Source organism: Maniola jurtina, chromosome 10 (assembly GCF_905333055.1).
Source record: "Maniola jurtina chromosome 10, ilManJurt1.1, whole genome shotgun sequence".
NCBI lineage: Eukaryota > Metazoa > Arthropoda > Insecta > Lepidoptera > Nymphalidae > Maniola > Maniola jurtina.
In genome coordinates, this window is record NC_060038.1 from 847,650 (window position 1) to 866,476 (window position 18,827).

At 36.9% G+C, this 18,827-nt stretch overlaps 3 protein-coding genes across 7 annotated transcripts in view; 1 reads left to right on the forward strand and 2 right to left on the reverse strand.

Annotated features, from left to right (window-relative positions):
• Positions 1–18,827, reverse strand: part of LOC123868939 — a 110,703-nt gene that overhangs the window by 5,716 nt on the left and 86,160 nt on the right. Inside the window, exons 1-2 of one of the 2 annotated variants that reach the window (XM_045911637.1) lie at positions 5,415–5,450; positions 5,095–5,325 (exon numbers count right to left, since the gene is read on the reverse strand). In XM_045911637.1, the coding sequence (XP_045767593.1) occupies positions 5,095–5,325; positions 5,415–5,421 (238 nt within the window). In that variant the 5' untranslated portion in view covers positions 5,422–5,450. Of the gene's footprint in view, positions 1–5,094; positions 5,326–5,414; positions 5,451–18,827 lie in introns of those variants that run through there. The other variant, XM_045911636.1, reaches the window with a different exon arrangement.
• On the reverse strand, positions 2,252–4,893 carry LOC123868938 (protein transport protein sft2). Its single transcript, XM_045911635.1, has 3 exons — positions 4,565–4,893; positions 3,857–4,008; positions 2,252–3,431 (listed from the first exon to the last, which is right to left on the reverse strand). Exons 1-3 carry the CDS (start codon positions 4,748–4,750, stop codon positions 3,161–3,163), a joined length of 609 nt encoding a protein of 202 aa, XP_045767591.1. The 5' UTR covers positions 4,751–4,893; the 3' UTR covers positions 2,252–3,160.
• Positions 5,224–14,441, forward strand: LOC123868934 (D-aspartate oxidase). 4 transcript variants are annotated; one of them, XM_045911627.1, is made up of 3 exons: positions 6,460–6,624; positions 7,485–8,515; positions 14,431–14,441. In XM_045911627.1, the coding sequence occupies exon 2, from the start codon at positions 7,491–7,493 to the stop codon at positions 8,505–8,507; it is 1,017 nt and encodes a 338-aa protein (XP_045767583.1). In that variant the 5' UTR covers positions 6,460–6,624; positions 7,485–7,490; the 3' UTR covers positions 8,508–8,515; positions 14,431–14,441. The 4 variants fall into 4 exon arrangements, with proteins under 4 accessions (XP_045767584.1, XP_045767583.1, XP_045767582.1 ...); XM_045911628.1 differs by lacking the exons at positions 6,460–6,624; positions 14,431–14,441 and adding an exon at positions 5,224–5,359 and having other exon boundaries at positions 7,485–8,584; XM_045911626.1 differs by lacking the exon at positions 14,431–14,441 and having other exon boundaries at positions 7,485–8,584.

Consider the following 18,827-nt stretch of genomic DNA (forward strand, 5'->3'; position numbering starts at 1 on the left):
CTTTACAAAACTTAAGAGTTTTTAAAAGCTATTTAAATAAATAAATCTTTTATTTAAAACCACATTGCAAACACAGTTCACCAATCAAGACACGGCAACATACGGAGAAAAAATACAAAACTTACAAATAAACTGAAATATCTAAATAGGCTTTCCATGCATTTCAGAGAGAACCACCGCCTATTTCTTTAAATACTTCAAATTTTCAAATTTCTTCAAATCTAAACCCCGTATTTTTGATGGTGGTAGCCTGTAAATCAAAAAGAGGCAGGTGGCAACCCTACTACTTCCTAGACAGAATTTAAAAATTGTTTTCATTACTCGGTATGCCTACTGCCATAGTGTGACAGAAAGTGTGACGGTAGTTGTGACCTCTGATTGGCCGACTCTCTTTCACTATTTGCTAAAATTGATGATTGCAACAACAATTTTTTCTTTTTTGTAATTGAAAACAGAACACGGACGTCAAACAGGTTGACTAATTGCAATCATTTCTGACCGGCTAACATTGTTCCGCTAGTGGCTCAAACTCACTGTCGCAGCAAGAACATGGTAAATTCAGCCAATCACAGCAATTTCAATTGGTTATCACAAATGTACCGATCTAGGAACCGAGAATGCACGAACCAGGGCAGATAGAGATAAGAACAATAATATCATACGTAGGAAATCGACGGGGGATCGTTGACAACGATAGCCTTAAGTATAAAATAGTTTATAAGATATAAATAGTTATAAAGGATGGGTTCCCAAAGAGTCACACCCAAGCGTGTAACAGTGTGACTCGTTGGGAATCCAATTTTTTTTTCCCATCAAGTCACACCCACAGCTAGTGTGACTCCTTGAAAATTAGTAGTTACAATAGAAAATTGTGCGTTGTAGTGATAAGTAGGTACATGTATAGGTGCAATGACTGAGACGGAGTCGCGCACTCATCCGGGTCTGTGAAAATACATCCCGAAGTAGTCATAGAACCATTTGTATGGTGGCTTACGTCCTACATCAGTGTGCCTAGTGGGAGATTTTTAACCTATTCGATCGCGTAAAAGTTAACTGCGTTTTGTATGGAATTGAAACAGCGCCATCTTCTTGTCACTAGATTGACAGATTCGTTATTTGATATCTCTCTTTCATCCGTGACAATATCTCGGATGTGCCCCGGATTCAAATCGGACGTATGACGTAGATATGTCAAAGATGTCCACTGAATAGCTTGGATATGGATCTGAGATCGGATTAGTGCGTAATATCCGAGTTTTTTATATCGGATGCGTAATTGCTCTAAGGGCCGGCGCACATATGGCGGAGCGCAGCGCAGAGCATTTTTCACAGGCAAAGTATTATCGACATTGTCGTCATTGAAATAACATCTAAAATCAATTGTGCATCCGTGCGGATACTCGCGCAGTTCCGCGTGTGTTCGCGCATTCTCAGATAGAAATTCGCGTAATGTGCCACGCGATTAGAAAACTTCGCGGGCATGCTCTGCGCTGCGCTCCGCCATATGTGCGCCGGCCCTTACAGCGATTACGCATCCGATATAAAAAACTAACTAACGTCAACTGTCACTTTCCCATACTCACGTCTTACAACACGAGCCGTCTCAGTGAAATGGTATACTTAAAGTTAGGAAATATAATGAATAATTATTAATATTAAGGCCTCAGGATCCGCGCAAACATTGATGTACGTACATTGATGTAGGTACGTGTTTGCACGGGCCCCAATTTTAAATGCATAAAGATATTTGATTAAGCTATAAATAATGCACTTCGTTATTTACTATCATGAAATATATAATAATTATTTTAGAATAACTTATAGATAATTAGACATAGTAGGCAATTTTATTTCTATAATCGATAATTTAAAGTTTTTTTATAAGTAAGATGATTTTTAGTAAAGTCCAAGTACAATGTAATTACTTGTATAGTTTAGATATACTTAAACACCTATATCGATTATGTAATACTTAAAACTCAAGTGATTTGTCTACATAAAATTGAGTCCCATTTTATAGAAGCTTGGTTTACATCATTCCAGTTCATATATCCAGCATTGTATTCACCGTCGACCCACCCGCCCACTACTGAGCACTCTGACGCCTGTACATAGTACTGAATGTACAATATAGTATCCAAAGTGAATAAAATCAAGTCAAAGGTAATTTAATAAAAATTATCTTTTTGTATCCTCCATTTGCCTCCAATCCGTTTTTGGTAAATACATATACTATAGTATTATGTCTATATTTTTATATCTTGACATGAATTTTCTTAAGGCTTTATTTATATAATATGCGTGCGATCTTGTTCCTTACCTTCCCCATGTAGGTTTTGACATCATGCGATAAGATAGCAATGTGCAGTCATAAATGATTGTTACACAGCTGGACAGGAAGGCGTACAGTACTTGGGCGTAAGATTGATCGTATTGTATCCAGTAACTGGTATAATGTAAGCCAGCCTTAAATGATGAAATAGCTACCATGACAGTTTACGCTAAATGATGTCAAAAATAATGGCTTTTTTATGCAATCTCGTATCATAACAAGTTACATAAATATTGCAAGTCTGTGATTATTTTATTCAGTGAATATGTGCTATTGAGCATATAGGTAGCTGAGAGGTAAAGAGTGATAAGTCCATTTTTCTACTTTTTAATTTAAAAATTTGTATGCACAAAGCATGAAGATGTACTTATCGCTGATATTTTTGATAATTTACTTCACTTAATTGATCTAAAAATCAATTGTACTATTAATTGACTTTCATACCTGTAAAGTTGTACCAGTAACAAAATTTTTTGCTTGAATTAAATTAATTTTACTGACTTTATTAATTCTTAAGTAAATTTAAACAAAATCAACAAACACTAATAAGAATTTACATTTTTGAAAATAGGTACAATTTTTATATTACAAGTTGAAATACAATAATTTAAAGTGAGTGTGAGTTGATGGCCTGAGAATGCAGTTTATTAGACTCACAACTCTTTTACCTCTTAGCCACAATAAATCATATTATTTTATAACATATCATTACTTCCAATATTTCAAAAGTATAAGTTATAGCCTAACATTAAAGAAAAGAAAATATACAAAAAAATCTTAAAAATAGTACAGGCGACCACACATTAAAAAAATGTGTTGAATTCTCTGTTAAATAGGCAAAGTATTTGATACTGAGGACTTGAACATGCTTCCGAAGACCCTCGCGCCAGATGATCCCCCGGGAATGGAACCCAGCATCATCCACATGAGTGCAAGGACTTGTGCAACTGCACAGATGATTGTTAGCGCAGTACTCTGCAAGTGCAGTGCACAATATAGTGTTGCTACTAAAGTAAACCCGTATAATAGTGTTGTGATCGCTCGCTCCTTGGAAAACAGTGACTTCATATGTGCCCAAGGTCCGTAGAGAAAACTAAAGCTGCAAAGAATAAAATGAGTCATTAGTTTTAATAGAGATGATTTTAGATATCTAATGGATCAATACTCTACAGTCACTATAAGGCAATTACAGTCATTATATGTTGCATCCTGGAAATGGATATGGGCTATTTTTATTCCCAAAAAATCAAAGAGTTTTCATAGTTATAGTTGTCATACTTAATTATCATCGTTGTACCTATTATTATTATATTTTTTTTTGTAACTTTGTTGTTGTAAATGTTGTGTTCACTTGTAAATAGTGACTACATTAAGCAAATAAGTTTAGATTATGTACTATTTTAAATGTTTAATGTAAGTAGCTGTAAGTGAACCTAATTAATAAAAATAAAATAGTTAGCATTTAAGAGACAAATTCTATCTGAGTGAAACTGGGGCAGGTCAGTTAGTTATTTATCAACTTACCTAAATATGAAGAAGACACTTCCCAATGTGAACAGAAGAGCAAATTTCCTGGCTTGTAAGAGTAAGAATGGTATGTATAAGAACGACAGGATGAAGCAGAGAACTCCCAGCGACAAGCATATGCCAAATCCCATAAACCTTTGTGTGCGACTCTGAAATATTCAAAATACATACTTATCTATCTAAATTGTTTCAAATACATTATTAAAAATTGCGGAACCAGCATGATTTGAACCTGCGTCTCCCCTGGGTATTGAGCTTGGGGTGTCTTCGACCACTAGGCCATGGTTGACTTTTTGGTACAGAGATAGCGTGCATCCCAGGACAGACATAACCATTTTTGTCCTGGAAAATCAAGTTTCCTCAGGATTTTTGAAAAAACTAAATTCATGTGGACATTAAATTGCTGTCATCTTCTATTTGGACAAAGGTAGCTTGCATCCCAGACACGGACATGCATTTCCTCCGAAAAATCAAAATGATGCCATGGGGTTTTAAAAAAGCCCTAAGGCCTAAATCAACACGAACGACGTTGCGGGTATTATTTAGTAGGTACAAGCATAAGTTTCTACAGAAAACTATTAGGTATCTGCCTAGGATTCGAACCCGTGACTCTTGCTATGGATTCAACAACTCAAAACACCGAAGCTATCATGACAAAACAATATTGTTCAAAACATTTGTATACAAAACAAGCATCTTACTCACCAAGGTAAAGTATTCTTTCTGTACGTTCTCAAACCAAGTTCCGGTTGAGCTGGTACTGCTAGTGGGAGTTTCCTCATTACTTCTAGAGAAAAAACTAGGAGTCGAGAATGGTAAACTGATTTTGTAACTCCGACGACTCTCGTTTTGTAGCAAGTATTCATCCAAATCCGACTTTAGGTTCGCCATTTTGCACTGTTATATGTGTTATTCGATAAATTCACGTTTTTTCGCGAATCAAAGTCGAGAATTAAACACAAACTCAAAAATTATTAGTCACAAGAACAAAGTTCCGTCGACTTTACAATTTACAATATTATGTCAGTATGACAGCTGACAGCATACAACAACAATTTTCTTCCAAGTTGTCACTTGACAGCTGTGATGTTTAGTGATTGCCTTTTTGGTACGGAATCGGTAAATAAATATATCGATATTTTTAATTAATTTGCTACATAAATATTTTGTTTTAATAAGAATGTAAAATTGTTATCTTTATTTATAATTACTTAATTTATAAGATTCTTTCTTACCATAATCCGTATCGTCACTGAAATCGTCATGGGCGTGCCGACGAATGTTGTTGTTGTATCGGTCATGCGCACAAGGCGGGCAAACGTTCCGCGTGTCTCGCTCCTCCAAGTCAGTACTGCTCGCATCTGAATCTACGTCAGCGTCTTCTATGTGGATGTCTTCAATTTGTCTGTTGTCAAGTTTTTCATTTGACGCCAGCTGATTGTAGTTTTTGCGTTGTGGGCGGGTTTCTGTAAAAATAAAACAAATCTATTTTCACTGCCGGTAAGAACAAGCGTCCTTAAAAATTAGCATTTTAAAATATTTAAGAGCTTAATACCTATCATAATTTTAAAGTTAAGAGTGCTCTCTTCAGTTTCACGTCAGTAACTGTGTGTGAGAGCACTATTTCAATCTACATTTAGGGCTCAACATACATACTCAAGAGCGAGATGTGCGATGTTTTACCCGTTCAAATCAGCGTTTAAACCTAACTATGTTAATGTTTGCAAAACGTAGAAATCAATATTTTAAAGAAAATAAAGACATAAAATTATAATTAGGTACTTATGAAAAATATACCTGTGAGTATAGGTACATGATTAGTAAAAATTTATACATGATTAGTTAGTAAATAACTCTATTTTAATACTACCAAGCCTACAAAGTCATGTGAGGATTTTTCAAGGCATTTGAGAGATAAATCGATTTGTCGCTTAGTTTTTGAACAATTACTGGAACAACTTAGAGAATAAGTGTACCTAGGCTGATAGTAGATAGTACCGTACGAAAATTATTATCGATAGTGTATTTTTACATCATTAATTTTTGTAGGTATATCATGCTCTATATTTCCTAAACTTCGAGTAAAGATGTTAACTAAAATAAACTACTTAATAGAAATTAGCAAGGTTTCACGCATTGTTAATTTCATTAAAGAATATGAACTATTCCCCCAATTCTTTAATGAGATTTGAGTCAATGACTCATGTGCATTATTGTTGTAAAATTATAATAAATACCTACGCACTATCTTCACAGTTTAAATTAATGTTATTTATACCAACCTACGTAGATAAAATTATCTCTCACGATAAAATATAATAACTATCCTATTAATATTATCAATGCGAAAGTTTGTATGTCTGGATGGATGGATGTATGGATGTTTGTTACTCTTTCACGTAAAAACTACTGGACGAGTTTGGCTGTTTGAAATGGAGTTAGATTATACCCTGGATTATGCTACTTTTTATCCCGGAAAATTAATAAGTTTCCACGGGATTTTGAAAAACCTATATCCACGGGAACGAAGTCGCGGGCATCAGCTAGTTCTTAATAAAGGTACATACTACATAATATTATTATTATTAGTGTACCTATCACGCCCGCGGCTTGGACGTGTGAACTGTGACGGGAGAGTTCCACTTCACAGTGGGAGAGTTTATTTTGCTAGAGTTTGTGACGTTCTGATTTCTAGTTCAAAATCAGACTCGATTAATAGTGAAAAGCGAGATACAAATTAATTATTAACTTGTTTTTATTTAAATGTAAGTACCTACTTAGTGGCATGCATGGATTTTGAAATTACTTATTATTATTATTATTAAATGATAATGTAATTATTATAATCATGTTATATTATACTGTTTTGTTTTTAATAAAAATATTAGCCATGCTAATCATGACTAATACTCCCCTTTCCCCACCAATTAAGCGTATAAAGCTTGTGCCAGAGTGGGTACGACAATAGTGCAAAGGGTGGGGTTTGAACCGCCGACCTTTCGGAATTCAGTCCGCTCCTCAACCGTTGAGCTATCGAGGCTCTAAACCTCTCTCTCTGTTGTACTTATTTAGTAAATTGTGATAATATCAAAAACAAACGTAGCATTGTGTTGATGTCATGTGTTTAATTAACTTTTCCGATTGTCATTTATAAAGTGTCCTAATTTAAAACAGCCAGTATGTAGTAGTTTTATAAATACGTAGGTACTTATTAGCTCGCGACAGGTCGACATGGCAATCCGGGCACCCCCCTCGCCTCATATCCTGATTTCTGTCGCGAACTATACTAAGATTTTCCGCAAATCTTTTGCCTTTTTCAGGTAGGCTTGTAAACAGCATTTTAGGAGTACCTACAAAGACACCTTTGTAATAGGAATTTGTTTGGAAAAGGTACCTATTTATATAGGTACTATTAAAAACATACCTATAAAAGTATCTAAGCTATGTATATAATATGTTATGTTAACAGCGATATAAATGATTTTCGGTAGGCAACACCGAATTAATAAGAAGATAACGTCAAAACATTGCAATGTGGAATATTATTACAAGTTATCAGTATCGGGTCTAAGTAGTAAGTGTAGTAATAATTAATTATGTATAAACAAAACATTTATTGTTACAGATAAACATGGATAACAAAAGTCCAAAGATAGCGGTGATCGGGGCCGGCGTGATTGGTATGACAGTGGCTAAGATACTACAGCAAGAGTTGAGAAACACAAATATCACCATAATTGCTGATACGTTCACAGAAGACACAGTTAGTTGCGTCGCGGCAGGGATCTTTAGACCAGGCACAAGTTTCAAAGGCCCTTCCAAAGAAATTACAAAAAAATGGATAAACAATTCGTGGTATTTTTGGCAGGATATTCTAAAGACCTCCGAAGCACCCCTAGCCGGTCTCATGCCCTTATCGACCTATATATTTTCAAAAGAAAATTACTTCGTCACCCGGAACCACCTAATCGAAGACTTGGTGCCTATTTACAGATCTGTCGAAAAAGATGAGCTCAAATTATGCGGCGAAAGATGGAAATACGGCTCATATTTCTCGACGATAAAAATTGGCTGCGATAGATACTTGCCGTGGGTGGAGAAATCGTTTATTGAAAAGGGTGGCAAAATCGATGTGAAGAAGATCGACTCTTTCGCGTCACTACGTTCGAAATTTGATTTGGTTTTCAATTGCACGGGTTTGGGCGCGAAGATGTTGTGCGGTGACCATGATTTGGTGGCTTTGCGCGGACAGGTTATAAAAGTTAAAGCGCCTTGGTTGAAAATGGCTTTTTATGGGGACTACGATACTTACATCATTCCTGGATTGGACGGCGTCGCTACACTAGGAGGTGTACGCCAGTACGACAGTTACAATAAAGAGGTTTGTAAATACGATTCGGCAGCCATAATGGAACGTTGTTGCCAACTTTTGCCGGCTTTGGGGACAGCAGAAATCGTCGCACATAGAGTTGGTTTTAGACCACATAGAGTGCCTGTAAGGGTGGAACCAGAGTTCGTGGACGGTGTGAAAGTAGTCCACTGCTACGGGCATGGTGGTTACGGTGTGATGTGCGCCCCGGGAACCGCGATGGATGCTGTCAGAATGGGCGTAGACTTTTTGAAAAGCAATGTTAGGAGCAAAATGTAATAATATATGTAATATTTTAAATAATTATTATTGTTAAATCATGTTATAACATAATGAAATAAACTATCTATTCCTAACACATGTTTTAAAATCCAAAACTTTACCTATCCTAATCCATTTTTCGAAAAGCCCTTTTTATTATTATTAAGCCTTTATTTTCCTTATCAATTACTAGTATTTACATATATAGTTTCGAATTAATTTAATCTATTCTAATGTCTATCCTATTTTATTTGTTAGTATGTTAATCGTTGTGTGTGTGTGTGTGTGTGTGTGTGTGTGTGTGTGTGTGTGTGTGTGTGTGTGTGTGTGTGTGTGTGTGTGTGTGTTGTGTAAGCGTATAAGCGTATTGTATAAAAGTATGCGTGTGTATTTATGTGTGTAAGTTATGTTTATTTATGTGTTAGTTAATTAGTAGTTATTTACAAATTTATTTTTTTACATATTTACTTATATATAATCGTATTTATAATTCTGTTTTGATAAGGGCCCCTCATTGGGTATAGGCCTCCTCCAGTTCCCGCCATTTCTCTCTGCTTTTTGCTGTTTTAAGCCAATTCTTCCCTGCTATCTGTACTATATCGTTAGACCATCTCGATTTTGGTCTACCTACTTTCCTCTTGCCTTTTGGCCCTGGCCATATAGTTGTTTGTAAAGTCCATCGGTCATCCGTTATTCTCGAGACATGTCCTGCCCACTTCCATTTTAGCTTTAGAGCGTGTGTTAGAGCGTCCGTTAGTTTTGTCTTTCTTCTTATTTCTTCACTTTTTACCTTCTGTATTTTCCGTAAATTTAGAATACTTCTTTCCATTGCCCTTTGGCATGTTACGACTTTATTTTTAATATTCTTAGTGAAAACCCACGTTTGACTGGCATAGGTGAGGCAGGGAAGTATACATGTGTCTATAACTGTTCTTTTTAGGTTTAGTGGATATTTCCCTTTCATTATCTCCTTTTGTGTCCAGTATTTATTCCAGCTTATATTTATTCGTCTCTCCACTTCTTCTTCTCCGCTCCTAGGGCTGAATGAAACTTGTTTTCCGAGATATAAGTATGAGTCTACATATTCCAATTGGGTGTTGTTTAAAAGGATTGCGTTTGGTGTACTGTTGGTCATTACTTTAGTTTAAGCCGAACGAAAAGCCCTTAGAAGTTTAGATTTGCACTTTTTAATCTGAGTAAATAAATACTACTAATAAGTACTTCCTATTTCTATGATATCACATTACATTACAATCGATTGCGATTGTTAAGCACGTTGATCCAAGTCGTTAACTGGATAGGGGGCTGACTCTGGAGGTCCGAATTTGGCTTTTTCATTTCCTTCGTGCCTGGGAGAGTATGTGAACTGTTGGTCCCGGATTTTATCAAAACTATAATATACTTAATAAAATGATTTCTAAGAATCAATGAAACCTAAGAATCAATTTTCAAAAAACAAAGTGATCCCATAAGGGTTCCGATTTTCCTTTCGAGGTATACCTCGAAATATACGGAATCTTTGAATGATGCTTGGGAATGAGTTGCCAAACAGCTTTGATAGTTCTAATAAGTACTATAAGTGATTTTGTGAAGTGGTAATAATAAAAAAAAGAATACCCGGCTGAGTTTGTTGTGGGCTCTTCTCAGACTTGACCTCGTAGCTTTAGTTTTAAGTTTACGTAATTAATTATTATCACCACTAATAATAATTTAATTATCATGTTTCAAATCTAACAGCTCCGACCAATAAAAGGTGTACATTAGTAACTACTTTGGATAAATGATTTTGACTTTGACTTTAAATAATGGTGATTGCTACAAATGTTATGAAGGGGCACAGGCTGGCACGGATGTAGGTCAGCGCAGCCTAATCTACAAATGCATGTGACGTGCGGCGCGGTATGTAGACCGTGGATTCCCTCGCGATCTCGGGATATTACAAGTGTATGTAGGTTTCGAAGTAATATCATGAGTGCTGTGTTGCGGTTTGTTGAGAGATTGCTTATTGAAAAATTTTATATCTGGATTTATTGTAAAATCTGAAATTCAAATTATTTATTTTTAACCGACTTCAAAAAAGTTCTGTGACGCTTCGTGCACACAACTTGCAAGGTGATTCATCGCAAATACAATCGTCAAGGTCAGAGGGGCTCAAGGTCAGAGGCCCTCAAGTTCAGAAGTATTCATGCTCAAAGGGATTCAAGGTCAGAAGGGTTCAAGGTCGAAGGGGCTCAAGGTTGGAGGGATTCAAGGTCAGAGGGGCTCAAGGTCGGAGGGATTCAAGGTCCTCTGACGAAGTCACGCGTAAATAATGTGCTAGTGTCTATAGCACCTGAGACCCAAATAAACGGACTATTAAAATTAAGTATGTAAGGTGTAACCAAAACGCTAGCAAAAATTAAGACAGGTGATAGCACGATGATTACTGATAAGATGCCAAAAAAAACACGCAAAACAACAATTAAAAATCCTGTATTTTTTAAAAGTGCTATATTGCAAATAAAACATCTGACTGACGCTAGACGTCAATGAACGTTACGTTAATAAGCCACTTGGAATCAATGCCACGTTGTATGTGGGGCATTGACCTGAATTTGGCACGCTATACGTTGCGGGTTTGAAAAATCCTAAATCAGAAAAGCTACAGAGTAAGGCAAATGGTTATTGGCATTGGATTGTGTTTAGGTAGTGTGATAATAACCCTACGTTTTTGCTAGCGTTCTGTTCTGGTTACACCTTGTATAGATACCTACTACATACCTATTCCTATTACATTATGAAAACATACTTTTCAAAGTAAATAAAAAGTCCATTAAAATAATATTTTTCGCCTCGCAAGAAATACGCTCGCATAAAACTTCTTATTGCGAATACTAAAGAGGCTCTCGCGCCCGAGGTTGCTTTTTGAAATTTAAGGAAGAAATAAATTGCTAAAATTATATATTTTATTGGTGCCATTTTATTTTCACCACTTTGAATTAATACTTGTATTATATAGCCTATTATAATATATATTATATAGTACTATTGGATAAAGCATTCTACATTAAAGGAATCTATCATTATATTATCAACTAGCTGACGCCCGCGACTTCGTCTGCGTGGATTTAGGTTTTTCGAAATCCCGTGGGAACTCTTTGGTTATCCGGGATAAAAAGTAGCCTATGTGCTAATCCAGAATATTATCTATCTCCATTCTGAATTTCAGCCAAATCCGTCCAGTAGTTTTTGCGTGAAGGAGTAACAAACATACACACACACACACACACACACACACACACACACACACACACACATACAAACTTTCGCCTTTATAATATTATAGTGTGATTACTTATTGACAATGTCTGACCAAGTGTGGGTTGGCAAGCTTCACACACCTTTGAGAACATTATGGAGAACTCTCAGGCATGCAGGTTTTCTCACGATTTAGCAAAGTGATATTTAATTGCATAACAGCCCAAAAAGTTATAGAGGTGCGCCCTAGTGCCTGGAATCGAAAGTCAGTAATGGTTAGGTTAGGTGAAATTAAGAACATACAATATGGTTATCAAAACGACTCGAATCAAAACCCCCACTCCGCCTGTTTGCGCTGGCCATTGCTACGCACGTAGCACGAGCTACGCTCTGCGTAGACCTCTACATTTTAACACAGCTTTGTAGAAAAAAGCACGACTGATCACTGAGCAACAGCTAAACTAAACTCCAACTTTTAAAAATCTTCGTTTAAAAGCATTCTTAGCGATACTTAAAGAAAACTTTGTTTTTGTTCACCATTCACGTGATCTTACTTGAAGCGATTCGAATTCTTATTTTTTTGCTGTTTTTTTAAAACAGTTTAGTTATTAGTTTTATAATTACTAGGTCACATCAATGTGCATAGAATGTGCATTATGTTATTGCCAAGGTAGGTAGCTTAATAAGGCAGGTAGTAGTAGCAAGCTTGAGTAGGTAACTTCAAAGCAAGTAGCATCTCCTATTCTAGGTAAGCGCCTTCCATCTTAGACCTCATTAGTGCTTTATATCAGGCATGAATCATGATTTAGTCAAGCGAAAACCTCTTTATGCAATGATCATGTTTGACATGATATTATTTGACACATTAAGTTAAATGGCGCGTGAGAAGTCATTTTGTACGTATTATACCTACCAACTACTTACTAATCATGAATCAAACTCAATGAAATTTTGTAGATACGTCGTAGAAACTAATATCTATATGATCTATATTTGTGATTTTCTGGATTTCCGTTAAAATATTCACTTTTAAAGTTACACGGTCTCAAGAATTTACATACATTAAGCCCGTGTTATTTTAAAACTAGTTATTTTTACGGAAATCTGACAAACGAGAAACAGACATTAGTTTCTAGAACATGTCTACAAAATTATACACCGAGTTTGATTAGTCCATAAGTCGGGAATTACAAAACAAGTTGAAAATAGTAATGTTTTTAACTACATTTCTGAACAAAATGGGATAATTTATACAGGTTTTAAGGAATACAATTTGATCTTAACAAACTGAAGTTTTAATTACGTCATTTTAAAATTGAAGAAAGCATATTTGCGATACTTTTGATATTGCAAGATTTGCCGAATAAAATGCAACGATGAGGCCTTGTTTGGGGCGCACTTGCCTAGAAGATTTAAGGTGTAAGATATATAAAAGAAGGATATTTACATAATCGTGACGCAAACGTTATATGTATGTAAATGTAAGCATCTAGTTTAAAACATCTAATCCAATTTGCCTCGAGGAAACCGCAACGTTTCTTTGGATGTTGTCAGCAAATTGCCTCGGCGCGTTTTGGAGTAAATTTAACCGGCTTACCCTTGGGACTTAATCTCTGTTTTATTAAATCTTCGCTGCCTTGTTTCGCGCCTATTTGGAAATGTATTTACGCAACTCCGCAAAATAACTAAGCTGTTGGGGTTTGTACGGAGAAAAAAAAAGGTTTAACTCAGTTAAAGAGACCATTTTCTAACTTTTCGGAATAATAATGTGCGTTTTAAATGCAGTTAAATATCACTTACTTTAACGGTGAAGGAAAACATCGTGAGGAAACCTGCATGCCTGAGAGTTCTCCATAATGTTCTCAAAGGTGTGTAAAGTCAATCCGCACTTGGCCAGCGTAGGAGACTATGGCCAAACCCTTCTCATTCGAGGAGACCTGTTCTAATAATGATCCATCCATCCATCCATCAGCCTGTATGCGTCCACTGCTGGACATAGGCCTTTCCAAGAGCGCGCCACCAAACACGGTCCTCCGCCTTCCTCATCCACCCGCTCCCCGCCACCTTCTTCAGGTCATCGGTCCAGCGGGCAGGAGGTCGTCCCACACTGCGCTTACCCGTACGCGGTCTCCACTCCAGAACACGTCTGCCCCATCGGCCGTCGGTTCTACGACAGACATGACCTGCCCATTGCCACTTCAGCTTGCTAATCCTTTGAGCTATGTCGGTCGCTTTTGTTCTTCTGCGAATTTCTTCGTTCCGGATTTTATCCCTGAGAGTGATACCCAACATAGCTCGCTCCATAGCGCGCTGAGCGACCTTTAGTTTGTGGACGAAGCCAACTGTCAGTGTCCACGTTTCTGCTCCATACGTCATCGTATCTACCACCATCATCTAATAATGATGATGATGGTGAATATTACATACTCTACTACGACCATAATGACTACCTAAGCTGGTTAGTATTGTATGGCACATTTGACAGTTTCTTTAGATTTTGGTTTATTTTGGGGATCATCATCATCATTATCGACCGATGAAGTTGGATATACTCGCAATGGTCCTGTAGGGAGTTCCTCATTCAAAACCATGGCGTGTGGATTCCATTCCACACGACACGGTCTTGCGTCGCATAAATCCAGCGCCTCCCAGCGACTCGTTTGATGTCGTATATTTTTTATTTTTTTTACAAAAAGAATATTAGCCATACTAATCATGACTAATACTCACGTTTCCCGTCAAATTAAACATAAAGCTTGTGCCAGGAGTTGATACGACAATAGTGCAACGGGTGGGGTTTGAACCGCCGACCTTTCGGAATTCAGTCCGCTCCTTAACCGTTGAGCTATCGAGGCTTAATAATATAAGCGGGGGGTTTTCTAACGCTGCACTTTGCGGTGCGAGATCGCCATTCTAGCTCCTTGGGACCCCAACGTCTATCAGTTCTTCAAACTATGCGCCCTGCCCATTGCCACTTCAGCTTCGCAACTCGTTGACCTACAATACATATGTCGTTACTCTGGTTCTGCTACGGATCTCCTTATCACGGAAGATACTTAGTATTTTTAAAGTCCTAGTAAGTAGGTAGATATATTTTTTCAATTTTGACGTGACAACGTCTTATAATTCGATAGAGCCGGCTGCACGCACGAAAAAACATGACTCATGCGGCGTTACCTCGCTCTGAGGCGTTCCATGTAAGGCTTGAAGTGCAAGCGAGAGCGCGGAACAAGCGACAAAGAAGCACAATCGGCCTTTGTTGTCACGTTCAACTATCGTCAGTAAACCGACTTTACAGACAACCATTTTTTTTCTCAAAATGTTGCTTCAAGTACCTAATCGATCGTTAAAACATGATTAGGTTTGTGAAGGTATCGGCGGCAAATTGATTCCATTACCGTGGGCGAAGTTAACGTCTACCCATATGGATGAGATGCTGGAGGCGGTAATTATATAAAGAAATGTATTTCATTTACACCACGAGGGGTGAATCTTCATTCAATTTATGTTTTTTTTTTTAAATTCGTTCATTTGCCCGATGCCCTTAAGACATCGTCCGCGTGGATTTGGATTTTTAAAAACCCCGTTACTTTTTTATTTTCCTCGATAAAAGTTAGCCCATCGTCATTATCCAGAGTTTAACTACATAACATATAATACCTATGCAAAAAATCTCGTCGATCTGTTGCGGCGTGATTGAGAAACCAACAAACACCTGTGTATCGCATGTGTATAGGTAGTGATTGTCAGCAGCCCCAGCAGAATCTGACATAATATATATCTCGCGATTTTTGCTATGTTTTGTCGATGAAAAAAGCTTGTCGTACTGATTGTGCTTGGGTTTCACTTGACCCCCGATAAATAGGTGGCCATTGCCACTTCGACGGCTCCCGCGTTAAGACTTTTCTCATCATAAGAGAGACAGAAAGAGCTTGGAAATAGAAAAAGAGGTGTTTGCTTAATTTTAGGCCGCAGAGCTCTGCGAGCTGAATTTCAGTTACACCGTGGTAACAAGAGTCGCTATTTATTCAAATATCTTTGCGGAAGGAACTTTCTGTATCTTGAAGGTAGATACAAATTCTGTGCTGGTAAATATTGTTACGTTTCTAAATAAGACAACTGTTGAATAAGACTTCAAAAGATTATCTTATTTACGAAGAACCACTGCTTTGTAGCTGCAGCAAAGCAGTGATTCTCCGTAAAGCATTATATTATCTCCGTACTAAGATATCCTACAGGATATCCTAGGGATTCTCTTGATTACTTATTTAACAGGCAAGTAAGTCCTTAGAATTTTTGTGTAAGGAACTTCTTAGAATACCACCGCGACTTTGGTATGACCTCTTACAAATATTTGCCAATTAATTTATAAACTGAGTTTCTTGCTGGTTCTTCTTGGTAGTGACAGACATGCCGAAGAAGCGGTATATTCATTTGACGATGCAAAAGCATTTGTAAAAGTTTATTTATTTTCTTTTCGTTCTAATATTATACAAATAGTCGATTCCACGCGGCACGCCGCTCAAATAGTACTAAGTTATATAGATGTTTTGAATGGTACTAAGTAATGTTATATTTGTTTTTGTCGTTGAAGTACAAAATCATAAGGAAAGAAGACACTGACACTACTCTATCTTGTATATTTTGTTTCACAGAAAATGAGTAAGGTCTAGCAGCCCCTGGATCTTGCTCTATAATCAATAATGAACCCAACTACTTAATGAACTAACAGTTTAGTCAAGAAGAACCATAACCAGCGAAATGGACCGCAAACTGCCTCGTAACTCGTAAAGTGTTCTCAACACGATTGTGACGACCAATTCTGCATCTTTAACACGAGTTTGCTCATCTCGACAACGTTGATAGATTTCGAATATCAAATTACAATAACGTGAGCATAAAATGAACCTCGAGTTCCTTGTTTTAAAGTCGCATATTCAACACGACTTATTTGTACTTCGCAAGCTATTTCAAATAAAAGCCGTGGTCCAAAGCTTACTAGTTACCGTCGTCGCTGTCATCCGTAGCTTTATTTTCTCAAAGCCGGAAACAGAAAGCGTTTAAACTTAAGAGTGGTTTTGGTGGTTAGTGATTTTAGACATTTTATCCATAAAAGTTATGTCCAAACAGGCACTTAGCGTTTGCATCACTCTTATGCATTAAAATACGTTTTAGTAGTGACTTGCCTACCATTAACTTACCTACACCTATGTCTATACATCCATCAACTAACCAAATAATATTTAAAAAATATTGTCTGGAATAAATCATAATAATACGTATATAATCATCTATTAGCAAGCTGAAGGGGCAGTGGACAGGCCATGCCTGTCGTAGAGGCGATGGCCGTTGGAGCCGGAAAGTCCTTGAGTGTAGACCGCGTTTAGGCAAGCGTAGTGTGGGATGCCCTCCAGCACGATGGACCGACGATATAAAGCGGCTGGCGGAAAGTGGCTGGATGACGAAGGCTGAGGACCAGATGTGGTGACGCTCTTTAGGGAAGGCCTATGTCCAACAGTGAATGTCCTCAGGCTGATGATGATGATGATAATGATGATTGTCTGGAATGACTTATCTAGTGCACACTACATTCTGTGGTAGTGCATAGAAATTGCTTAAAACAAGTTTAAGTACTTTGAAGTCATAGTGTTTCGAAATCTATCAACGTTGTCGAGATGAGTATAAGCATTGTAGTATTGCACTAAGGCTACTCTATCTTTTTAGTTATCAAACTGTTTTAGTGGGCATTATGTTTTATTGGGCTCGGCTATCTTCACAACCTTCATACACTTTTTTTATCATTAAACAGGTTAAAGATTTTTTATTTGCGGTCAATGGACAGACGGGCTCGTTAAATATTTATTTTACTATAGAAAAATGGTTTTGATATTAAGAGAGATTGTAGTACATTTTTATAGAAGCTGGTAAACGGTTTACTGGTGAGTAATCGCCTAATTATTTTTAATGTGCAAAAAATGATTAAAGAAACTCAGCAACCATTTTTTTTATGTTACAATATAACGTATAGCTAATTTAATGTAATGAAGGACTTTTAAAATCCTGTGGTGGAATATTGCCAAGAATACCGGCTGCAATACTGCACTGAACAAACAGGCTGATCCTTTGCGCAAAAAATGAATCAGCCCATCTATCCCCAAATAAGATAGTTAATTGCGGTGAAATGTCTCGAAATAATTTTTTAGCACTGACTATGGCTCGATGAGAAACGCATCGCTTTCCTGTTTGTTGATGCTGTCACCCTGATATGATACAGGGCCAATGTGTCAACGTATATTATGCGACATAAGGGCCCGTTCCCGTTCCCAGGGTACCAGCCCAGGTATGATTAATGAATCCCTATTTTACACAGCATTCCTTTTACACAGCATTCGAACAGTTAATTATTCCCAGTGAATTAAAGAAATTCTGTAACAACTAATTCAATTATATACGAGTAGGCATACATATTATAAAAAGCCTTGGTGGTCATAAATAATGATTTTTGGAAATTCCTATTCTAAAGCTGTTAAATAGGGCTTAAATTTTATACAAAAGTGCGTTATTTTTTAGGTTGTGCCTATGACAATTGGTGTTCAAGCTTTTGATTAAAAATACAGAAGTACCTATATGTTTCAGGATTTTTGGAAATTCCAACCCCTCACTGATTTTCAAAAATTGAACTTGAGTGAAGCAGGGGCGGGACAGCTAGTTGCTAATATTTTTAATGTAGGTACTCTTCTTACGATAAATCCTGCTTTATCCGATTAGAGTACCTAGGTAATAATAAATAACATTATAACAAAGCCGATGTGTGTACGGTAAAGATATCGTAAGAACCTCGTTAAATGTCCTATCTCCGAACATAATAACCCAATTCCCAATAGCACTCGCAGACTAGAGATTATGACTATACAATCTACACATTTCGCTGTAACTTAATTTATTTATTTTGTATTAAAAAAGATGACGAGAAAGAATAGTGTTTGCTAGCTTCATACACTCGGATTGCTTTTAAATCACTTTCACTCACTTCACTTTAGAGATAAGGCCGTCTATGCACCCTAGCACAATTTTATTGTTTTCCTCCTTATTTTTAATACT

What these genes read in the sequence shown, in the direction of transcription:
- LOC123868938 (XM_045911635.1), bottom strand. Translation starts at nt 4,750, where the DNA reads ATGGCGAACCTAAAGTCGGATTTGGATGAATACTTGCTACAAAACGAG. An exon ending in AGAAAGAATACTTTACCTTG is followed by an intron (nt 4,009 to 4,564) that starts GTGAGTAAGATG and finishes TGAATATTTCAG; the next exon opens with AGTCGCACACAAAGGTTTAT. An exon ending in AGTGTCTTCTTCATATTTAG is followed by an intron (nt 3,432 to 3,856) that starts GTAAGTTGATAA and finishes TATTCTTTGCAG; the next exon opens with CTTTAGTTTTCTCTACGGAC.
- LOC123868934 (XM_045911628.1), top strand. Translation starts at nt 7,491, where the DNA reads ATGGATAACAAAAGTCCAAAGATAGCGGTGATCGGGGCCGGCGTGATT.